The sequence below is a fragment of the Vombatus ursinus genome, unplaced genomic scaffold, assembly GCF_900497805.2.
Source record: "Vombatus ursinus unplaced genomic scaffold, bare-nosed wombat genome assembly UNPS02014770.1, whole genome shotgun sequence".
In the NCBI taxonomy this organism is placed as follows: domain Eukaryota; kingdom Metazoa; phylum Chordata; class Mammalia; order Diprotodontia; family Vombatidae; genus Vombatus; species Vombatus ursinus.
In genome coordinates, this window is record NW_020954548.1 from 13,258,582 (window position 1) to 13,282,385 (window position 23,804).

Consider the following 23,804-nt stretch of genomic DNA (forward strand, 5'->3'; position numbering starts at 1 on the left):
TCTACTATGTTTTGAAACTTATACAGATAGCCTTTTTTAGAGACGACCTTTCAATAATTACACATGATTATACCAGAAGATAGCTCTGAGAAACAAAATATTTAGCACCACTTCATGGGAACTATTTGCCCTAATATAGTTAGGTACCCAAATACAAGATGTTTCTGTTTCACACCCCAGGTATAAAAAGAGAATGTTTCAGAGACACTGTATGTTTGCTTACCTGCACTTTAGTCGATCAGTGTGCTCTCGGCTGTGTTTTCTAAGACCCCATGAAGTGAGCTTGTGAGACCTTGTGCCTTCTTAACATGCAGAGTGATATTTTCTTTTGAAAAGCTATTTGGCTCTACAATAGAAACCAGTAGACCAACAGATTTTGCCTTTACGTCAATAGCTTTTCATAACAACTACAAAACCTTTACAGTGGCTACTCGTGTCATCTGGATCTTTATATGTGGTTAGGGGAGCAATGAAGAAAACTCTGTCTCCTTATATCATGGGTTGTTACATCAGGCCAAAGTAAGCCTCTAGTCTTCTGGAGCCTTCACCTTCTGGCCTGGCTTGATATAAGACAAGCTCTTTTTAGTATATGCTGACCCCTTTATCATTCCGCTACAAAAAAGCATAGTAGACAATCACTGTATATGAAATATCTCTGTCTAAAGGTAGGAAAAGAATGCCAGATGATTATGGACAACTACTGATGTTAGTTGGAAAACACTCCATGAGTTGGGTCTATACTACTGCAAGCATACAAGTAATTCAGGACATACACACTTATTCAACCCTGTTTCTACCTCCCCCCCCAAAAATAAAACACCCCCAAATTATTTTTGTCCAACTTGTCTGTATAATTCAAGCACGAATCTTTGTGAAGGGTGTATTTAGTAGGTGTCTGGTGAATTTCATTGATGGCAGAATGTAAATTCTTTAAGGGCAGGAAATATTTTGTCTTTGTATCCTCAGCCCCTAGCAGAACGCCTTGTACCTTGTAGACACTTGTAAATGTTTGTTGAATTGAATGGTACTAAGTGGCTATCTGCCGTTAGCTACCCGTTAGTGCTGGGTGGGCTGTTTGAGCTTTGTGAGAACTTCTAAAGACTCTGACATACCTGTCATGGGTCTCTCTTGACACACAGTCCTTCATTTGACTTGTTCCCTTTGAGAGGTCATTTCCTTTAGCCTTTTTTAAAGTATGTTCAGGTTCCCACCAGGAAGCAAGCTAGAAGATCACTCATAACACACACACACACACACACACACACACGAATTCCAGTGTAATTTAATCTCTACTATTTTACCTCCCATCTACCTCCAGCTTTAAAAGATCGCTTATTGCTGATCTTTTAATTCTTATTTTGATTCTAAGAAGAAGTGCTGGGGTTGTTGAAGGGTTTTTCTTCTCTCCTGTTTAAATTTCATTTTGAAAGTTGACCTAAAAGCCATTTCTAAAATAAAACAAAGCAAACATTCTTTAAAAAAAATTAATGTTTTTGCCATAATACTAAAAACAAAAACTTCAAATAAATGGATGTGGCAGAAAATAAAAGGGTGCTGCACTTGCCAAAAATTAGTGTAATAAAAAAGAGATTTAGTAACTTTGATACTCAGATGCCAGAATGTGTGTATATGAGGGAAAAGAGAGAAGGTGGAAGGGAGGGAGGGGAAAAGAAGAGGTGGAGGCTGAGGAAAGCAGAGACAAGAGAAAGTGGTGCATTTTTTTTTTTGCTAAGATAATTTTGTTCCCATTATTTAGCATAAAAATTATACTTTAAAAGAGCACCGAGATTCCATCCCCCACAGCAATCTGCTTAAATTAAAATGTTGGCTGTAAATTCTGGATAAAAAGCTGTTATGCCCAGTGTTAGTGATCTTAACTCTAATACTTTATGAAGCTTATTACTTCTTTTTATTAACCTTTGAGGGGAGGGAGAGATATTACGCACTTCCATTTTAGTTCCTTTTCTTCTCTTTATTCTTGAGTCCACCTATACAAAAACCTAAGCCCACTGCTTCCAGCTGAACATGAAAACAAAACCTTAGTTCTGGTACTACTCAAATTTAAAATAGCTATTCAGAAATAATGCAAAGCAACTTCTTTTTGTATGTACGTATATGTATACACATGCACACACCGTGCACAAGCATGCACACATACACATCAAGAGACAGAAATCACACACCCAGGTGAAAGGTCATGGCACACCTTGATTTAGTACAGTGATATGTGAAGTTACCCTCCTTGTGTGGCTAAGGAACGCAAGATTTCATGAGGAAAAGACCTTTTTTGGCCAACAGAACAACAACCCCTCCATAGGAAGTGTCTCGGGTCTGATAGCCAGGATAGGGGAGCAACACTAATTCTGCAGCCTTTTTAGTCTGCTCTGTCACAGAGGGGGCAATGCTGGGTCAGTCAGCTCACTAGTAATTGTGTTTTACAGACTTCTAAAGCAATTGGCTCAGTCAGTCCCAATTCAATAAAAGTGGAGCGAGAGAGAGAGAGAGCACTTTTGTTCTATTTTTTACTTGAAATTATTTCATTCAGCAGTCTGTCTTTTTTATTACCAGGACTTGACATTAGCACTCCAAGCTATATTAGCATCCATTTCAGCAGTTCAGTAATGGTATTAAAAAAACACTTAACTTCAACGGTGAATGGTTGTATGACAGTACCATAAAAATCCACATTAAAAAAAAAACTTATGTATTTGTCCCAGCAAATTATTTTTCACTTGTTTAACCACTTCAAAACTCTGCTCTCATGACTGGTATCCACAAGGACTTTCTTGCACACTAAGGCATCCCATGCTAACATTTTGTTGGCTGGGGAAAGATGAAGAAAGGAGGGATGCAAGGAGCGAAGGAAAATCCAAAAAGGAGAGTCAGTACATAAAGATTCTGTGCATCCTTGAGTTAGATTACCTTCCATTTGTCAGCAGAGGTAATGTTGGCAAACTACTAGCACCCAAGGTGAAAATCTTGGATCTTTCTGCAGGGCTGGGATTTGATTTTGAACCCAACACTTTCCAAACTTGGGATACAAGCCTAACTACTTTGGCACTGCACTGTGCTCATAAATGACTACATTAGGTTCTAAATTTTGATTAAACATTCAGTAATTAATCAATGGTGGACGTGAAGCAGTTGGCAAGGTCCAGAGCTGCAAAATGTTTAAGACATAAAACATTACAAAGTAATTAGAATATGCTCCTTCAAGAGAAGGATTGCCTCAATAAAAGGGTAAATGATAGCATCCTGTTTATTGTGGACGTAGGCAGCCAGAGCAATATGATAAACTGCTGGAGATACACATATCAGTAATCATCCACATTATTAGTGTCATTAATCATAATTCCAAAAATATGACAGCAGCAGCCAACTTTTTGACCAATTTTGCCTCTGCCTGTTGGCCATTATAACTTCACTAATAGACTGCAGAGCTCCTGTGCGTGGCAGTTTGCATTGAGAATGGAAGGTTAATTATATTTGAGCTGCTGATTTCTTCTCTCCTTGGAAAAGCCTGAGCACTTTGACAATCCCAGGAGCTCGCTGTTGTTAAAACGGTAAAAGTACTTTATTGAAATTTTCTTTGTTGGTCAGGAATGAGTAGATGTTTCAAATGAGATATAAGCGCCAGGCTGGGACAACTGCTAATGTTTCTTGCTCCAAAATGATCCTTGGACAGCAAACTGAACTCATACTTTCCTTAAGATGCTCTCTCCAGTGAATGAGCAAAAAGTTCAGCAGTAATAACCACTGACAGTATATGGGGGAAATCTCACAAGATTAATAGTACCCTTGGGTTGGGTAGGATTTGGTAGTGGCTTGGTGGTAGTACTTGTGATGTCAAGAAATATTGTGATCTCAAAGGAGATAAAAGCATCCCTTCAGTGGATAATTGTACATCTTAAAGTATGCCTATGTGATACCCCAAAAAAATGAATGAAAAGCCAACAAAATAATCATCTGAATGTTTCAAAAAAAACCAGTTTATTTACTGGCAAATAGATGCAATTTCTTGTTGATCAACTGAAATGATTATTTTTCAACCAGTTGTTTTAATCCATATAGACATTGCCATAATTTAGATTGTAAAAATAACAAAGCAAAATTTGTTCGTGTATGTTTGATAATTGTTTCATCATGAAATTATAGTTGAGGAAGTGTCATTTCACTATCATTTGAGGAAGTGGTCAAATGATAGTGATTTTTCAGGAAAATACACTCAAAATGTCAATAATCCCGTGATTGAATTTATTTAACAAGAGTATAATTTTATATTTGAGGTATTTTAAAAACAGAGTTAAAGTGTTCCTCTAAATTTTATAAATCTTACCAAGAAGTTGGTACACTTTGTCTCACACATTTTGGGGCTGCCTGCTGAATAAAGAAGATAATTTTTTTAGTTTATCATGAGAGGATACATTGCATTAAACTCTTGGAAATATGAGCATCTTCATCAGAACTCTTTCCAAAAGTCAGAGTATGAAAAGAAGAGAAGTGATTGAGGGATTTGGTCTAGTTATCTGGGGCAGCTGGTGAAGTTAAAACTACAGTGTTTAACTTTGATGCATTCTGAGTAGTTCTACAAAGTATGCCACCCAGGCCTCCCAAGTTTCTTTTTTCTCAAACTAAAAAGAGCTCCATACAACTTGCCTGAGTGCATTTGCAGTTGCCATTAGAACAGTCTTCCATTCACCATGTAACACGCCTCTCATATAACAGTGCAACAGGTATGTAGCTATTGAATGATCAGTCCCCTCAAGAAGCCCTGAAGTGTCAAATGTAGCTCAAAAGAAGATAGGTAGACAATACTGCTGTTGGATATCAATTCTATACTTAACCTGAGCAACTAGCACAACCAGATCCCACCATCCTTCCTCCCTAAATGCCATCACACCATTAACATTTGTTATGCATTCCCCAGCAATGACAAATTGGTTTCTAACTGTAGCACCAGATTTAGTATGCAAAAGGCATGTTTGCCTCTGCCAACAAACCAATAATTCTCACTAACATCTTCAGAGTTACAACATTTATAAAGTTGCAAAGTGGAGTAAACAAACCATCTGTTTGGCTTTTCCGTATATGTCATGCTTTCTTATTAGCATATTACGATTCATTTAGTAAACAGATTTGGTGATTTCGTTCACGTCAAAGTTAGAGGAAGCTAGAAGATGATTAACATTCCTGGGACAGGCACATTAATACATTGCTTCCTCTGCAAAGTTAAATGGCTTCTCAAGAGAATCACCCCTTGTTGACAAGATGAGACTGTCAATTTTGTTTGCCTGCCACATTAGGGGCCGTAAGGGGATGGCAAGCTCTGAGAGAGAGGAGCAGTGTAGGCAGCATAATTCACTGTGAATTGAGAAAAGAAGTCTAATTCTGATAAATGGTCGACCCCAATACATCCTACCTGTTATTACAACAGACGTGCGGTATCTGTGCTGTAAATTAGTTAAACCCCTAAAGAGTTTGGTGGGAGCTTATCTTCAAGTGAATAATTTGAGTGTAGAGGGAACTGTCTGCGTGACCAGTGTGAATGATTTGTTTCATATTGAAAAGGATTGAAATGACTGAATTCCACATTTTTAATTTGCAAGAACTTACTTGTCCTTTATTTCCTGCATTTAATAAGCACTCCTTCACTTTTTGGCTTTAGTAAGTGTTATATGGCATTTTGCTTTGAATTTTCTTCCTGTGCAGGGTGATGGTTTTCAGGAGTCCTGTAGAGAAACCTAAAATAGAAACCTTTTTAACAACTCCTGTTTCTTTAAAAAACAAATAAACAAGCAAAAAAACCTTCAGTGTCAGAAATGTCATTGATTCCACAGAGCAGCAAACATTCCTCAGAAACCACCATTAATAAACAGTACCACACAAATTATGCAGAGTAAAGACAGTAGCTAGTGAGTGTTCCAATAGTCTCAATACAATTGTTAAGGTTGGATCTGAGGCTTACTTCCTTTATCCCCATTTCTTTAGGTCTGAATGGCAGTCTGCAGTTCAGTGTAGAAAAACATTGTTATGATTGACAGAATGTGTGTGTGTGTGTGTGTATGTATATGTGTGTGTGTGTGTGTATATATATATATATGTATGTATGTATGTATGTATGTATGTATGTATGCTGTCCAGCCAGGCCCAAATTAGGTATCAATCAATAAACAAATACTTACTCAGCTCTCCTTACATGCAAAGTGCTGTGAATAGACAGGTTCGTACTACCATTTGACTTGTGGAGGAATAAGAAACCATTAATCCCAAATGAGAAGAGTGACACTTAAGCCAAATTCCTTGTTAAGATATATTTTAATAGTTAATTGTATGAGTCACAAAACTTTTTTTTGTAATCCCTAATCATATAAGGCTACCTTGGAGCCTTCTTGTTGACCATTGTTGTAATCTCAGTCCAGTAAATTCAGTGGCTCAATATTTCACTTAGCATTATCTAGAAAGGTAGGTCTAGCACTTGATATAAAAATACATTGTGATTAATGGATTATCCAGTTCCTGATTTCCACAGCCTGACTTTGAAGTTAGCCATGACACTTTCCTTTCATTTTGAATTTCTTCTTACATCTCAAAACAGAACTCCAAAAGCTCATACTTTTTCTTTAAAATCCAGCTGTTACATTTTTCATTTTCACAGATAACCAGTGCATTAAATAGAATTGGGCACATTGACAAGTTAAAAAGAAAACTGTTAAAGAATCCCATGTCTGGACTTATGCACACTGGGTAAATAGCATGTGCATTTAATTGACTGCATTTGCCGAAGTTATATTCATTTTTCTTCTGTTTATGCCTAGTGAGAATCTCACTGGAGAATTGAAATAGGGAAGGAAGATCTGAAGTCCATTTCAGTCCAATAAGATCATTTTCAGTCATCATTATTATCTTTGTCATTCCAAATTTAGAAAGAAGAATAATTATGGTTTTCCATGCACTGAAGGCTTTATCATATTCAGTGCCTTCAGTAAACTTTGGAAAAAAATGTGTAGTCCAGAGCAGGTAAAAGAAACATAAATTAAAGCTATTCAAAAGACCTACTGATCATTCTAATTATAGCCCAAGTTTTAGGGCTAAATTCATACCATAATATGTGGGACTCCCTTAAATTAAACTCAGGTGTTATTAGGGCCAATTCTTCCATATTACTCACCTTTCTTAAGGGTTCAGCTTCATGCCTCAGAGTTTTAGTTTCTGCTCTTTGATACATCCAGTGCCTGTTGGCAAAAAGATAAACTCTCTGAAGCTCTGCCACATTACTGTAGATTTTGAGGCACATGACCATTTTTGGAGCCAGATTTTTGGACTACTGTCCTAATGAGTACAACCAAGGCCAAACCTTCTTTCCACCACCCATGTTCTTCACTTCCTTCAAGGCATTCCATTGTCCTGAGAACTTGCCCACACATTTCTGCACTTCCTACAAAACCAATTCATCAACAATCAAGTAGAAACATAGCATTAATAATACTGGCACCCACAGTGTTGGGGTCTGGTAAAATGTGCATGCATTCTAAAGTAGAATGTCCTGGCTCTGTCTTGGACAGATACCTTCTCTAGAAATGTGTTCAGAACACAATGATGTCTATGTTTAGAGAAAACCGTATAAGATCTTTAAATTGCCATCTCCTATCTTTAATATAATTCCAATTCTGCCCTTTATCTATGTCTGGACTACTTTTTTTGACTGAAGGTGTCTTTCGTGGGCTCTTTCTTCTATTTACTGCATCTTGGGTAACTTGATTCTTTGCCTCCTTTTAAGAATATAATTTTTCTCTTACAATTTCTGGACCTTTCTGTTTTTAAAAGCTTTTTCAGAAGGAATCTCTTATTTTCTAGGTTTAGATACATTTCTTAGTCTAAATCTATATATGAACTTTACAGTCAATGTCTTTCCTTTTTCCCTTTTTTTCTTCCCTGTTCTGCTGATCCATAGAAACTCATAACATTCCCTAAATTGCCATTAACCCTGGGTCTTTGGGTCTATTTCCAAATACATTATGATACCCAATTAACTGCCGCAGAGTATGACACTTTAGTGTTCCAGTTAAAACCAGGTGCTGTTTTTTGCTCTTTATCAAGAGGGATTCTGATCTGGAGGAAGTGATGAACTCAACTGATGTCACTAGTCTTTTCCATATTCAGTTTGACCACGTTTCTCAAAGGATTCTCTCTCCTCCCTGTCCCTTTCCCTGCTCTCTGCTTTTTATTTCCTCTCTGCCTTTTACATAATGTACCTTTCTTTCATTTTTCCTCATCCTTTCCCATACCTCATCAAAGATTTTCCAAACCAACATTGCAAGAGTATATTAGATGACTTCCCACCATGCGCTGTTCCTATCCCTACTTGAGTGTTTTTGCATATAGCATTTAGGAGGATTATTAAAGAAAAAATGAAATAGATTAAGAAATGAACATAAAAGAATCAATTCTTTTGAACGGTGGTTGCATAATGGAAATCGACTACTATGAATGAACCCGTGTCCAAAAGTTATGAACAGCAGAGCTAATGCACTGCCATGAGTTCATCTTTATTATTGCATTACACCTGAATCAATTGATAAAGTAGCTTTTTTTTAAAGCCAGGGATGGCACTTAATTGAATAAAAGTCAATGTAATTATATTAGCAGAAGCCAACGGTACTGCTGACAGCGGAAAAGGGACACTGTTGAACAGAGTGCCAGAGCTGGTCTACACATTTCTGCACATCGTTTGGTTGACAGATATTGAGGGCTGGTACATCACCTAATTAGATTACAGATTTCCATTGCTGTAAGTGGGAACCGAAGAGAAACATCTCTTCCTATTATAGTATCAACGGAGTTGTGTATTTTCACAAGTCATCTTTGGGAAGACGTGTCCATCTGGGGGATCAGTATGTCCTTTTCTCAGTGTTAATTTATTCCTGCTTCTTTATTCAATGATTCTTGATGATATTGCTGTGTGTCTGGCTGCTGTTTTCTCAGCAGTGAACCAAGGAAATGGTAACTGCAGATGTGTGAGAAACAACAGAGGGCTTAACCTGCCTAGTTCTAGATCACAGCAATGACAAAATATGTGTTTGTGAAATTAAGATAGGGAGGGGTGTTAAGAAAAGAACAGTAGAATTTCACGAGTGTCTTTCTGTTAGTTTTGTTGTTTGTTTTTTTTTATCAATAGAGTAATAGTACATAGTGTAGCTCTTTCTTTGCATTCATACGATGACTCCTGTGGTGTCATACCCACATTTCAGGATAAAGACTTTCACAGTAGGCATTTCCTGCACTGTGCTTAGCAGCCTGCATTCACAGTCATCTGCCATCTGACACTAAGCAAGCAAGGAACAACTGTGTCAGAGCAGGGACCACAGGGACGACTTCTGTTTATCATTCATGTATCTGCACACTGCATGCATCTGTTTAGAACTCATTTATGGATGATGATGATGATGCTGTGAATTTGGTTTGTCTAATTTGATTTATGATTTTGGATTGTGCAGCTGATCTGATAATCATCAAGACAGCAGTATGAGATTATGGCTTATGACAGAAAATGGTTTTATGATCAGAACATGTTAAATCCCTATTTTATTGTTTAAGTTTTTTTTTAAAAAAAAAAACCAGATGTCTAGAATGTGAATTTGTTTTCTCTCTCTCTCTTTCTGTCTCTCTCTCTCCCTTTCTCTCTTTTTCTCTCTCTGTCTTTCATTCTTGCTTTCTTTTGTGATCGATTTAGCAAAAGATTAGAAAGCTGATCTTATTATCACAAGGTAAGCTCAGCCTTCCTAAGTGCAGTGTGGAGAGGTGTGTGTAACACCTCTGCCCCTACAAAATCAAGAGTGCTATTATTGTCTTGTGTGGAAAGGTGGAAAACTTTTCCATCTTCTTTGTCTATTTGGCACATACCTCTCAACCACCCATCATTTCCAAGGAAAACCACCCACTCTTGTAACCAAATTGACTAAGTAACTTTTTTTGGTTCTTAAAGTCCTTTTCTAATTTTCTTATAGGAGATTTATCAAACTTTGCATTTGCCAATTTTGGTTATTTTAATTATAACAATCCAGCATAATGTTGAACTTCTCTCATTCCTGAGAAGTTATTATTATTATTATTGTTATCATTAATTTTTTTGGCAACAGTAGTTTTAATTTAGATATTTGTTTAACATGTAAGCCTTGTCAGGTGGAGAGAGGTATATGCTCATGGGGGCTTTTAAAATAAATGGGGGAAAAAGACTAAGGCAATGTTTTTCAGATAGATAATAGCATATCAGACTTTGTAAATCATGACATCCCTATGGATGCTCTGGGACAAATCCTATATTTTCTAAACAAAACTCCTAGGAAGTTGCACATGAATTTTGCTTGTCTACAAATATAGGATTTGGTTAAAAATTTAGATTGGCTTTTTTTGGGGGGGGGTCGGGGGAGCGGAGATCATTGATTATGTACACATTTTTCTCCTGTTCCTAAGGTTTTTTTTCTCCTTCTTTAGTGGGAGGGGGGAATTAATTTTTATTTATTTATTTTTTTAATTTTTATTTTTAAAAAAGAAAAAAAAATCTATTTTTTTTTCATTTTTTGTACAGCTAGAAACAGATCTGAGTAACATAAAGCATGTTCTAAGGCAAATATTAAACTGTGGGAACTTTTCAAAAGTATATTTATTTTACCTTTGTAATAAGTTTTGATTCCAAATATATAACAGGCTTTATTCTTGGTATTTTATCTTAAATTGCTAATATAAGGGAGAATTATTAAAACCCTTGGCTTGGTTGATTTAAAACTACCAGGCAACATACTTTAATAGATTTCATTAATATTCAGACTTGTACCCAGTAACCTCATAGGTTTGATACTGTAGCTCACCCATTTCTTTGATGTAATTTTCTTACAATTTCACAGTATGTCCTCTGAATTTCTCTAAACAAAAGGAAAGGAAGACTAAAATGCTGACTCCTCAGAGGGCATGTCCCATTTCTTTCTAGATTATCCCAATGTCATGTTCTAAAAGGCCTAGTTTGAGGTCTCTTACTGCTATATGTTCCCCTGTGCATGCACACATAAACACACACATACACACACACACACAAACCCTAATCCAACTGACAGATCAGTTACTCAGGAAAAGCAGCATGGTTTGGGGTTTGAATCCAATGAGAGGTCTGACTGTCTCAGAAAGATAATGTTAGTTTAGAGCTCCCCATCACCACCTTTACCACTTACCCATCCTGAGCCCTGAGGAAATAGCAGAAATGTTTATGATTTTAAGATGGTATCATTGGCAGTGAATGTGTTTTATATTATATCTTGATGAAAGCAGAGTCAATTTAAAAATGCCCCCCTCTTTTTTCATCCCTCCCTTTCCCCCTTCCTGCCCACCCCTTCCCTCTTATTTTCCTAGACACAGTGCCAACATAAACTTGCACCGAAAACTGTTGACCAAAGAACTGGATGACATGGGCCTAGACTCATCTCAGCCCTCCCTTAGCAAGGACCTCCGTGATGAATTTTTGGTGAAGATCTATGGTGCACAGCACCAAATGGGGCTTGATGTAAGGGAAGATGCCTCCTCCCCCGCAGGCACTGAAGATTCCCACATGAATGGCTATGGGAGAGGTATGACTGAAGACTACATGGTCCTAGACCTGAGTACCACCTCCAGCATCCAGTCCAGCAGCAGCATCCATTCCTCCAGAGAATCCGACGCAGGGAGTGATGAAGGGATTCTCCTAGATGACATTGATGGGGCGAGTGACAGTGGGGAGTCTGCACACAAGGCTGAAGCCCCTGCCCTCCCTGTAGGCATCGGGGCTGAAGTTCCTGGATCCCTCATGTTCAACAGTGTGTCTGTGAGCAATGGTGGAATAATGTGCAACATTTGCCACAAAATGTATAGCAACAAGGGGACCCTGAGAGTGCACTACAAAACGGTGCATTTGAGAGAAATGCATAAGTGCAAAGTCCCAGGTTGCAATATGATGTTTTCCTCTGTGCGCAGCCGAAATCGGCACAGTCAGAACCCTAATCTCCATAAAAACATTCCCTTCACTTCAGTAGATTAGTTTAAGGATGGACACTTCAAATGCCAGCTCTCACCAGATGGCCTCCATGTTTGAACTGCCATATTCAATCTGTGTGTATGTGTGTGTGTATATATATATGTATGTATATATGTGTATATATATATACATATGTGTATATACACACATATGCCTGTATGTCTGTACATATATACATATATTTTTTCTTTAAAAAAAAAAAAAAGAAAGAAAAACACTAGGTGCTTTTGGGTTTTGTTCTTTTTTCTTTATATTCTTGGGAAAGGGGTGGGATCTTTAAAATGGGGGTTAAAACAAAATGTTCTTTAAAAAAAACCACAAACTTGCAACTAGTCTCAAATTTATTATAAAATTACTTGGTCATCTCCAAAGACACAGTTTGTTGTACCCATGACTGTTGCCTGCAAAAAAAAAAAAAAAAAAAAAACCAAAAAAGAAAAAAAAAAGAAAAAGAGGAAAAAAAGAAACAAAAAAGGAAACTCTAGTTGTCTTTGTGGACTTTAAGGCTTTGAGAGAACCTTCAACTAAAAGCATGGCAGATTCACCTGTAAATATTTAGCCTTGAGAGGCCAATGATGTAAAACAATTGTATTGATGGTTGTTTAGCTCTTCTCTTTAATTTTTACAGTTACATTCAGCTGATATATATGCAGGAAAATAATAGTTTGCTGGCTAGCTCTATCCATTTACGTTAACTTTAATGCACATTTTTAAAAGATACATGCTCTTGTTTTTACTACCTGCTAGATAATAGTGGTAAACAGGTGCTGGCATGCTTTACGGCACTGGTCTGATAAAAAAAAATGTCCTGTACTATTACATAAATCCAGTCATGCACTTTTTTTCATACACTACAAGGGGATGTGTAATATCCATGCTTACTTTTTATCCTTAAACTATTGCCATACTCAGTAAGTGTCTTTTAAAAAAAAATACACTTAGATAAAAATGGTCTGGTCAGTATAGGGCATGAATGCCAAACAAAAGTATTAGTGTTAACACAAAACTGCCAACTTTGCACAAGTTTCCAGAAAAGAAAATACAATTAGTCACTCAACATAACCACAGGCCAATTTGTCGGCCACCAGAAAACCGCTTTAAAAAAAAATACAACACTTGGTGATTCTTTCAAGTGCCGAATGTTATTAGAATCAACACTGCATCCTTCTTGCTTATATGTTAAATTATATAAAAGGAGAACAGAATTATGTGGTGTGAGACAGCCAAGACATTTATTCTTTTGAGGAAGGATAGTATTTCGGGATACAAAGGCCCAGATGCCTCACTGCAGAACAAAGCTGGATACAGTAAAAGGGCTGGGTGCTTACTTTCAAAGCTTCAACGCTTGTATTTTTTTAAAAAAAATAACGACAAAAAGGCAAAAAGTCTTAAATGGCTTATCCTGTTGTTGGGCTGTCTGGTTTGTAGTGATCACTTCAGTCCTTGTATGATTAAGGCTTGGTTGATGGATGTAATCAAAGCCAGTTAGTGGATGGCAGAAGCACGTCAAAGCTTTGCAAACATGCGCTGAACCTTATTAATTGAGCAACTTTTCTCTTCTAAAAAGTCAGATGAGAAGTGAGTAAAATAGGGTCTCTCACTGTGTAATGTTTTGTGTTTCCCCACATGATTCATCAAAGAGGAATGAATGAAAGTCAGACACAGAGCAATCGAGAGTGAGAAAGGAGGGAGGGAAACTATTCTCCAAATCCTTTTTTTGTTTCCGGTGTTTACAAATGTTGCCTGAGCTGGTAAACCACATTGGCAGCCTGAGCTACCACAACATACTGACTAAACGATGGTATTTACTTAAGTTCTGCCTACAGCCAAAACCATTAGTTTGTATATTGTAGACTGTTTTTATTGTTTGGGTTTGTTTTTTTTTTCTCAGTGAAAAACAAAAAAACAAGGAATATTTCAGCAGACAATACAAAACTAACTTAAAGAGAATGTATTATTTCTTTTCTGTATTTAATGGCCTAGAACATTTCTCTTATTAATCTGAAATTCAGAAATGCCCTTTGTTAAAGCTTCAGATGGTTTTCATTTCTCGTGTGTTTTGTAATTCTTTTTTTCTAACTTTCACATCAGCTTCCGCTTCCGTTAAATTTGCCAAAGGAAACTGTCAATACGTTTCTTTCTTGTTCCTTTAGGTTTCATTGTACCTCACAGTATTTATTGTTTCCAAAAACAAGCATCATTTTAATGCTGAGGAGTCAGTATTTGTTTTTGTAAAAATTCCAGAAACAATATGTCCAAGAGATTTATCCTTTTTATTTTTTTTTTAATTTTTATTTCTATTTCTTGTTAATGCTATGGGATTCTTTTAGATCTTCCTTGATTCTTCAGTGAGAAAAAGACCAAAAGTATTACAAATACAGAAGAAACCATATTAAAAGCTACATATCAAAAGCAACAAATGTTTACAGTAAAAAACTGAGGAATTACTATGACCATTTTGGGGTTTTGTTCTTTTTTTTTTTTTAATTCCCCAGAGTTGCTTGTCTTTGTTGAGCAGACAGAGATGTTTTTCTTTGTTTGATGCCCTACCCATGTACAATGTCCCTGTGAAAGATGGCACTTGAATAATGAATGTGCATTCTCTTCCAGTACAGGGACCCATTCAGCATGGTCCAGACCACACTGGTGTCCACCTCCACAGTGATTAGATAAGCAAAAAAAAAAATATTGAAGATTCAACCAAAATAACAAAAGAATAGTGAAAAACACCGGCTTTTGAATATACATATAGTCAAAATAAATGGCACATTTGGCTTTATTAAAAACAGATACTTTTTTTGGAGTAGTATTGAAAAGTTTGCCCTTTGGTTAGGGTATTAGAAATCATCCTGTACCAAATCAATGTCTTCTCCACATTTTCCTTTAACTTTGTGTCCAGTGGCCCTAGTGAGTGAGTTAAAATCATGACACTGAGTAGCAGGTCACATCAACAACCAAACAAGGCTTAGAACTAATATGCTTGTCACAAACCATAAACCATGCTAATATAATATATCCAAATTAGAGAAAGAGACCAGTAGAGACAAAGAAACTCTAGAAAAAGAATTCTTTCAGCATGTAGGGATGGAGATAAGCCCTGGACTATTTGACATTTTTTAGGTATTTTCTCTCTCTGCTAAAGCTGCTGGTCTGCCTTGGGTCCCTTAAGTTAAAGTAAGTTTTTGGAACTGAGCAGGTGAAATGGACCAATCTTTTTTTTAAGTGTAAAGAACTTATTTTTATTTAATTTTGGGGGGTGGGAGAGGGAGGGCCACATAGCAAACAAAATCCTGAAATCTTCAACTCACCTGAAACTGACACTCACCCATAGCTAGGATCTAAGCAGGTATTTGAAGAGCTTCACATATGCACAGCTTAACTAAAACTAGTGTCTCAGTTCACATTGGGAAGAGGATAGGGTGTGGAGAAGCCACATTTTAGCCAATGAACCCTTCATCTTTCTCATTTTGTTTACATCAGGTATTCCTCTCCTTAAACACTTTCACCAGAAAGTGTTCCATTTGCTGCATGAAACTTTATGAAGATAGAAATTCCCAGTGAAAAGAGGTTCAGCTCCCAGTTGATTAATTTCAGCCAGAATTTGCACCACAAATACAAAGTAGTGTGATTTTGTTAATGTGCATGCTCACTAACTAATGTGTAAACTTTCTGTTTTGACCATTTATACACACACACACACACACACACACACACACACCCATATACATATATATGTATATTTTTGTAAATACCCAAAGGGTTTAGTCCACATTAGGGAATAATTCTGCATGCTAAATTTGTTTAAAGGGCAGAACAAGAGAGAGGAGGAATAAGCAAGAAAGGCTAATTTTGCCTAGAGCTTTGGTTTTTTTCTTTTTTAAAACAAAAAAGGGAGGGTGGGCCACAATATTCCGAGTGAAACCTATGTTCTATTATTAATTTACTCAACCATGCAAAACAACTAGACATATTTCAGTCTTGATCTGGACACCACATTTCATTCAGCCTGATACATTCTAAAAGTAAAGATGTTAATACTGCCCAAACCTCATGCAAAGACCTGCCTAACATTTTAAATAAATCTGTCTCATTCCTCCCCGAGTGGTGCCACTGTAGTAACCAGTACTGTGCATGCCATGTGACCCCTTGGTTGCTGATTCTCAGTTCCATTCAGTAAGATGAGGGAGGCTAATAGACCCATTTATTTGGCAATGGCCCATTGCACTGGACGTGCCAAGGATGGGCTACTGCCAGGGAAACCTTCCTTACTTTACTCAAGGGAACCATGCACTAGGCTTCCACTAGATAAAATGTGCACTTTCATCTTTCTTTCCTCCACTCAAGATATGTGCCAACCAACTGTGGATAGAGCCATGTGAAACTGAACTTAAAAAGGAAAGAAGGCAGCATTGCAGCCAGATGGAGAGGAAGGATCTGTGGTTATGATTTGACCTGAACAGTTCTAACTTGTACTTGGTGTATTTGCAGTGGTTTCAATGGACTAGCATAGTAAATACAATTGAATTGTAAGAAGTCACGGTACATCTGCTGCTATAAAAATACAAATCATGCAGCAGAAATTTACTTTCTTCCACATTATAAACATACTTCTGCTTTTCTTATGACTTCTGTTAACTTTTTTTTTCTCAAAGAAATATGTTTCTCCTATATTTTACATCACCACTCTTTTCCTTTAGTGGAAATGAGCATTTTTCAGTTTTCTGCTCTCTCCTTTCATTCATTCTTCTCCCTCCACACTTCTCCCTCTCTCTTTTTGTTCATCACTGAGGGGAAAAATATATGGTTCTTTTTAAAAATTAAGAAGTAGGTGATAGATTCTGGGAAAATGCCCAGGGGTCACAGAGTTCCCTTCTAGAGAGAAAGTGAAAGGTAGGTAAAAATAATGATAATTAACTCTGTTTCTGGAGTAACTAGAAGATACTGGTAACAGAAAGGATGGATACTCCTGCCCTTCAGAGTGGAAGTGAGGCCAATGACTAAATGACCTCAAGGTACATTGTTACCCATTGTGATTCCCCAGATTTGGGATGGCTACTTCATTGACTATGAGAGAGAAGATGATAGAATCATTGACCCCAGAGTGGAGAAAAGTAGTGGTGAATGATGGGAATTTTCTGTAAGGAAAAGACAAATCCAGTGAAAGAGCTCTGGAGTTCCTTAGATGCTAATGGAAGGATGTAATGAGTACACCAAAAGGCAGCTGCTGTTCTCTGAATGGAAAGAATTATGATGGTCCCAGGGAACGAAAAGTTACAGAGTCAGCTAATGTTCACTAGTCATGGAGAAGTAGATAACGGGCTGAAATGGTAATATAGGCAGAATAGGTGCTGGTGGCAATTGGTGTGTCTGTTTCTGTTCGAAGCAGCTGTGATTTTACCACGTGAGTAGATAAAAATTTGATCAAAATGTAATCCCACAATCCACTTTTCTAGGGGGCATGGAGAATTTTTTTAAAATTCTCTCAATTTTCATCCTTTCTTTCACCCAGAGCTCCATGGTATGCTGACCTAAGTCTTGTTCATTTGTTGCCACAAATCCACGTCTACCCAAGGCTCACCTTCCTGTCTCTCATGTGGATTCCTAAAGGCTCGTCCACATTTTCATGCTGGACCGTCATCATTTTATAAATTGAACCTTAAAGTGTTTCAGTTACTACTTAGTCCTCTTCCTCCACCTTCCATCCCCTCTTCAAGTTCCCTGATCCTAACCTTAGCTTTATGTTGAACTAAACTGAATAGGACTAATGGGGGAGGGGAGGAGAGATCCTGAACTCTGCCCCAAATTCTTTCCCATATTTGGCATCTGCTTTTTTTAAAATCCAAATTCTTTGCCTACACAGGGTTAAAAAAGGAAAAAAAAAATGTACAAGTATATCCCGGTTGGGTATATGTTATTATTCACTATACAATATTTTTTAAAAAGAAGCAATATGCTATACTTGTCATAGAAGTATAGTTTCATTCCTCTGCTCTGAAGTGTGGTGTTGTAAATTCATTTGACCTTTATTGAAAAAAATACTCCCTTTTTTATATAAAGTAGCAAGACAAGGCTCAGTGTGTAACAAATAGTGGACCATTACAAAACAGAGGAGAAAAAAAAACCATGGGAAGCAGCAAGAAGCTCCAGCTCAATTTCACCTCATATCTTTCTAATAACTTACTTGTCACTTTATTACCTTCCAGTAATGTGAACGCTGCTGACAAGACTGTCACACTAACAGCAGACAACACCCTCTTGTCCTCAGCCCCAGCTCCCCCGGCTACTTATTGCACTGGCCCTGAAGGGACACAAACTAATAGTGTGCTTTCAAGTTCAGCACTTGGCCATCAAATATAAAAGGATGCGTAATTGCCTGTTTATCCCTTGTGAAGGGGAAATTGAGTACAAGAACTAGGCCTTCCTACTGAGTTCCCTGATGTGGAATCACACGTTAACAGTCTCTCTCTCTCTTCTCTCTCTCTCTCTCTCTGTCTTTCTCTTTCTCTCTCTCCTCCTTTCTTCCCTCCGTTTTACACATACACATATACGTACACATCTGCAGTGAGTGAAAGGTGGTCCCAACTGGACATCCAAGCTATATATCTTTGGGAAACCCAAAGCTGGCTCAGGTGGCCCCTCTAAGGACATTAGGAAGACACTAACAAGATGACTTTTCAAACAAAGGTTCAGCTAGGAAATGCTGCCTATGAGGGAGCTCTTTATGTTTGTCTGCTTATTTGAAATTAACAGGCTCTGGCCACCTCTGCTCTGGCTTATTTGGGAATGATTGACTATGGCCTTAGAAGTTTTCCCTGAATTTGTACGATAAGAAAATAGTAAAACTGATGTTATTTCTCACCAAAATTTGGAGGGGGGTAGGGTAGGAGGAGTTAACGAGGAAAATTATTTCAAATCTCTTTCACCCTGCATAAAAGGCATTGCCAGAAAGAATATATTTTTTAAGCCCAGAGTGACTCAGAACAGACTGGTTGAGCTTAAGTAGAACATAGGAAGAAACACATTTAACATATTCATACTTACCCAAGGTTCTCAATGTTTAGATACCTGTCCAAAGACTAGGATCCCCCTTGCCTATAGTATATTGTGTCCAAGAGTACTGATCATTTTATATCAATTTAGCTGGACTGACAATCTGAAAAGACCCAAGGCAGTAGGCCTTTGGCTTTATCCATTGATAGAACATTTATTTGTAGTGTTGTATAAATTTTGTTTTCAGAATACAAGTACCTTTCCTCTGGGGCATGATGATAAATAAATGGGCACTATGAAATGGAAAGATGCACTACAACTGAATCTATGAAAACCGAAGCTGAAGTCTTAAACATCTTGAACTCAACTTAGCCTGTGGATGTTGGCTACCTTTCTTGCATTGTTGAACTGCCACATTAGGATTCAAAAAGTGACTAATTGGTAACTAGCAAATGGCAATATCTGCAGGTATATAACATATCCCTAACTAACTTCATTTTGCCATAAAAATCATAAATAAATTATAAATCTTGCCTTAATGTTGCAAAACCCCATTATAAGGACATTTGGCTGATCATCTGTTTGTAGTATTTTTCTTGTGGAACTTAGCTGCCCTCATGATGAAGTTTTATTGAAAATCCTATTTTCATGGACCCAATAAGTGGCAGGCCTGAAATGCCTATATTTACAATGTTTAATTGTAACCTCCTTTTTTGCCGCACAAGATATTATGTTGCCTCCACCCCCAAGAGCTGGGTCTGTCAGTCCACGGACAGTGGACTATGATATCAGACTCTTCTCTGTGTCCCCATGAGTTCCTACATGTCTACACTCCATCAGCCAAGCTAAGAAGTAATGAGTAGAGTTATCTTTGAAGCAGAATTCAGAAAGAGGGGAAGAGAGTGAGCAGAGAAATTGGGAAATTGGCAATGAGATTCTTTCTGAAGAAGTAGACTAAGTAAGCCTGCAGTGGCAAATTGAAATTAAATATTTTGTTAAGCAGTGACAAAGGATGTGAATAAAAGGATAGCACTTTGAGAAAGATTTGTAAGTTAGGGAGGGAAGACATTTGGTTTTGTGTGCTTTTGAAGATCTCCAATCTATTTCTGTATCTTGTAAACATTTATCCAAACAAATATTCTAACAGAGCCTAATGATGTTATTATTAAAAACTCAGTTGCCAAATTGTAGATTCCAAGTTAAAGATTTTTTTCTCCGTAAGTAGAAGGGTAGCCTGTCTAAGAAAGCTTATTATGATTCCAAGAAAAGTTTATTCAGAATTTCTTCTATTTAGTCTATGCCATCTTGTCAGAACCTTGCAGGGGGTGGTGGTGGTGGTGGCATTTTAACAAAAAATGAAGAGAAACAGATGGTGTAAATATATTTCTTGAGGAAAGAGTTTCTGAGTGATACACCAAGACTTTATGAGGCTTCATGTTGCCAAATGGGATGTCAAGATAATGCACAGTTAAGATGGCAAACTCATCAATTGTTAATCAGACTCTGCCCACTTCTGTTAGGGGATACAAGGACTGAGAAGGTGACTCTGGGGAGGTTGTAGCACTGGGGAGGTAGAGAGGGGGTGGGGGCTTGGCTGCCTGCATAGGCACAGTTCATCTGTCTGTGTGTATGTTTTGGGAAAGAAGTAAAAGAAAAAAACCCAAAGCTCTGTGTACTCTCTTCTATACAAGGAAAACTGACTTGAAATATTTTCAGTAGAATCCTATCTGCCTTTCTCCTTTCAACACCAGAGGAGAATGCATCATCCCTTCCTCTTTGTCCTAGCTGTGAATTGGTACAGTAGCACTGAGAAACGTTGATTCATGAGGTATTGCTCTTCAGCTCCCAGACAATGTGCTGAGTTAATAGGTTCACTTGAGATGTATAAACTAGGGCTGATTGTTTATTTTTTTTCCCATCTAGTACTCAATTTGGAAAATTTTTGCATGTCTGTACAGTAATCCAATCTTCTCATTGCTTATCTGAATCTCTCTTTACTTTCCCAGCATCACTTCGTGTCCCTGTGCTTTCCTTCAATCTAATCCTATCCACCCCTACCCACCCCACCCCCCATGGCCTCAAAGAGGAAAAAAAAAAAACCAACACATCCTCTTCCTGATTCTGATCCCTTTGGAATTGTGTCCTTATCCCACCCAGGGTTTACATAAAGTGAGTAAGTGAATGAGATGTTCTAGTATTATATATTAATCTGATACTATGTTTAGCAATATGAAATATGGTACACTGGCTTTCCTGTGTAAACTTTGGTTCTGATGCCCTGCAAAGTATGCTGGCCACTTTCCAACAGTTCTGGTATAGAAAATGGGGCAAAATCTGGATGGGAGACAGAAAGAAAGAAGGGAAGGTTGTGATATTTAAGACTTCCTAGTTCCTTCAATATGCAAATCATTTAACAGTATGATAGTGATTAAATAGTAATGCAGTCAGGGTGCCCAGAGAAGGGGAAAAAGTGTTGATTTCCATTTTACTTCCCATGTGCCCTGTTTGCTATATTCTGTGAATTGGAATTTCCCTTTCTTTTGTCCATTTCTCCTAAAAGGTAGAGGGGGAAACTGTCTATTCTCTACAGTAGATCCTAGAGTTAGCCCATTAAAGATTGAGCATCTAATAAGATGTCCAAGTTTATTCTTGAGGAAATATTTTCTCATGCACCCCAAACCCATTGGTCATGGCTCAAGAATAGACCGGTTTGAGTGAACCCTGTATATTGCCCAACAGAAGTGGCCTATTTTAAAGGGAATTGAAACATCTTCTGGGAGAAAAATTGCAGCAAAGGTATGTCCTACTCCTCTCCCAGGGTTTGGGGCTTAGCCTTTTTTGTTTGTTAGTCAGTTCCATGGGCTTTCCTGCTAAACCTGTTTGCAGAACTGAACTCTCTCTATATTATAAAAAGATGAGATCACTGCACCAAGGGACAGGAAAAGCTTGCATCACGTTGATCTATAATCGTGACATTGGTAGCTTCACAAATACTGTATGTACCCTAAACAAGTTTTTTTTTGTTTGTTTTCATTAGTAGTCTGAGGAAATTAAAAGTCCTTTTTAATTTGATATTTCTTTTTTGTTGTATTTTCTGTACTATAACTGTCTGCAGTATGTCTTTTGCATAAAATGCATAAGGGTTTGGGGATGTAAATGGAATTTTATTCATATTTTGTCCAAATACCTCTTGTAATTTGTATCAAAATTCTTGTACAATTTTTATATTAAAGATTTATCAATCACTGAACTTTTTTTATCCTCTTGATTTCACATTGACTTGATGAATTCAATTAGGTTTTTTAAAAATACACTTGCTAATTCATACTTTCTTACACATTTGTCCACAAGCTTTTTTTTTTAAATTTGATAAAGGTTAGAGATATTTCCTGCATCACCATCACCCTCTTTACCCTTGGATTATCCTAGTCTGAATATATTTAACTCAATTGTATGTACATTTATTAAGCACCTATGATTGACCAGAACTGGTGGTAGCCCCAGGGTATACAAAAACAAAACTATTCCTGCCTTGGGGAACTTACATTCTACTTGGACAAAACATCAAGTACACTAATAAGTAACTACTATGTTCACAAAAGACAAAATGATTTTAGGAAGACAAGATAAATAAAAAACAGGGTAAGGAATGAGCCAACTCTTATTAACAACCTTGCTTTGATGGGAATTAGGGGATGGGATAATGGACAGGGCATTTGGAAAGTCTACAGTTGCTCAGAATGAATCCTAGAACTATTTAATACAGCAGAGTTCCTAAAAAAAAAGGGGGGGGGACAAATGGCTCTGTCTTTCATCTCACGTGCCCAGATAGAAGATTTGTAACAAAATACCAGAGAACCCCTTCCTGAGCTCACTGTGCCCCTAATCTGAGTTCTTTTCCTCTACCCAAAGTATTCCCCTGTGGGCCCCCTCTGGGTGTCACTCAGGAAGCCCCTTCTGTCTTTGCAAGAGGAGGGTTGAAGGAACCGAGGAAGTGTCTGTGTCTGTGAACAGAGGAATGAGCTGTTTTTTTCCCCTTCACGTTCATGGGGCACAGCAGACAGAATGATGACTCTATTTTTTTTCGGGCCTAAACGCTTGTGTTTCAGTTTGTATTCTCCTGGTAATGATTTTCTGCGGATCGTGCTTGTTATATCTGGAAATAAAACCAGCAGATGGGAAGATGTCATAATCGGCGACATTTCCTCCCTTGCTCACAGGGCTAGAGGGACCGTGAAAAGGAGGCGGCATTATGGCAGATTTGACTCAGCATTGTTTATAAATGGCATACGAATTCCATCTCTTCAGACATTCCTAGCTAAGAAGTTAGGCTAACCCAGTTCTTCAGCTGTTGGCCGGCTCCCCAGGCCAAATTTTCCTTCATCTGTCCCCAGCGCTGGATTTTCACAGATCTCATGACGCCCCTGACCTTTTTGTTTCTTGTGTGCAAAGCTTTCTCACCCTAAACCCTCCCCCTTTTCATTTTGTCTACAAGCTGAGGGGTATTAGCTAAACAGACACAATAGGACGTCCCCAGTAAGGCCACTCACAAAGGAGGTGGAGAAGTTGTTGACTCTAGTCGTCTGGCTTTCATCAGATCAACATAAACAGCCCAATAAGGGACTGGATGGCTTTAATCTATGACTGTCTCAGAGTCGTCCATTAGTTCACTGAAGAGCCGGACCCTCCCCTTTGTTTGTGATGTAGCTTCCCCTCCCCAGGTCTGTGTGTTTTCCATCCTTGGTGCACTGAGACA

At 37.8% G+C, this 23,804-nt stretch overlaps 1 protein-coding gene across 4 annotated transcripts in view; it reads left to right on the top strand.

The window, feature by feature from the left end:
* Positions 1-12,170, top strand: part of BNC2 (basonuclin 2) — a 320,122-nt gene extending 307,952 nt beyond the window's left edge. For 3 of the 4 annotated variants that reach the window (XM_027863030.1, XM_027863029.1, XM_027863031.1), the window contains one exon: positions 11,401-12,170. In XM_027863030.1, coding sequence (XP_027718831.1) covers positions 11,401-12,061 — 661 coding nt within the window. In that variant the 3' untranslated portion in view covers positions 12,062-12,170. The remainder of the gene's footprint in view (positions 1-11,400) is intronic. The other variant, XM_027863032.1, reaches the window with a different exon arrangement.
* Positions 12,171-23,804: the final 11,634 nt, after the last annotated feature.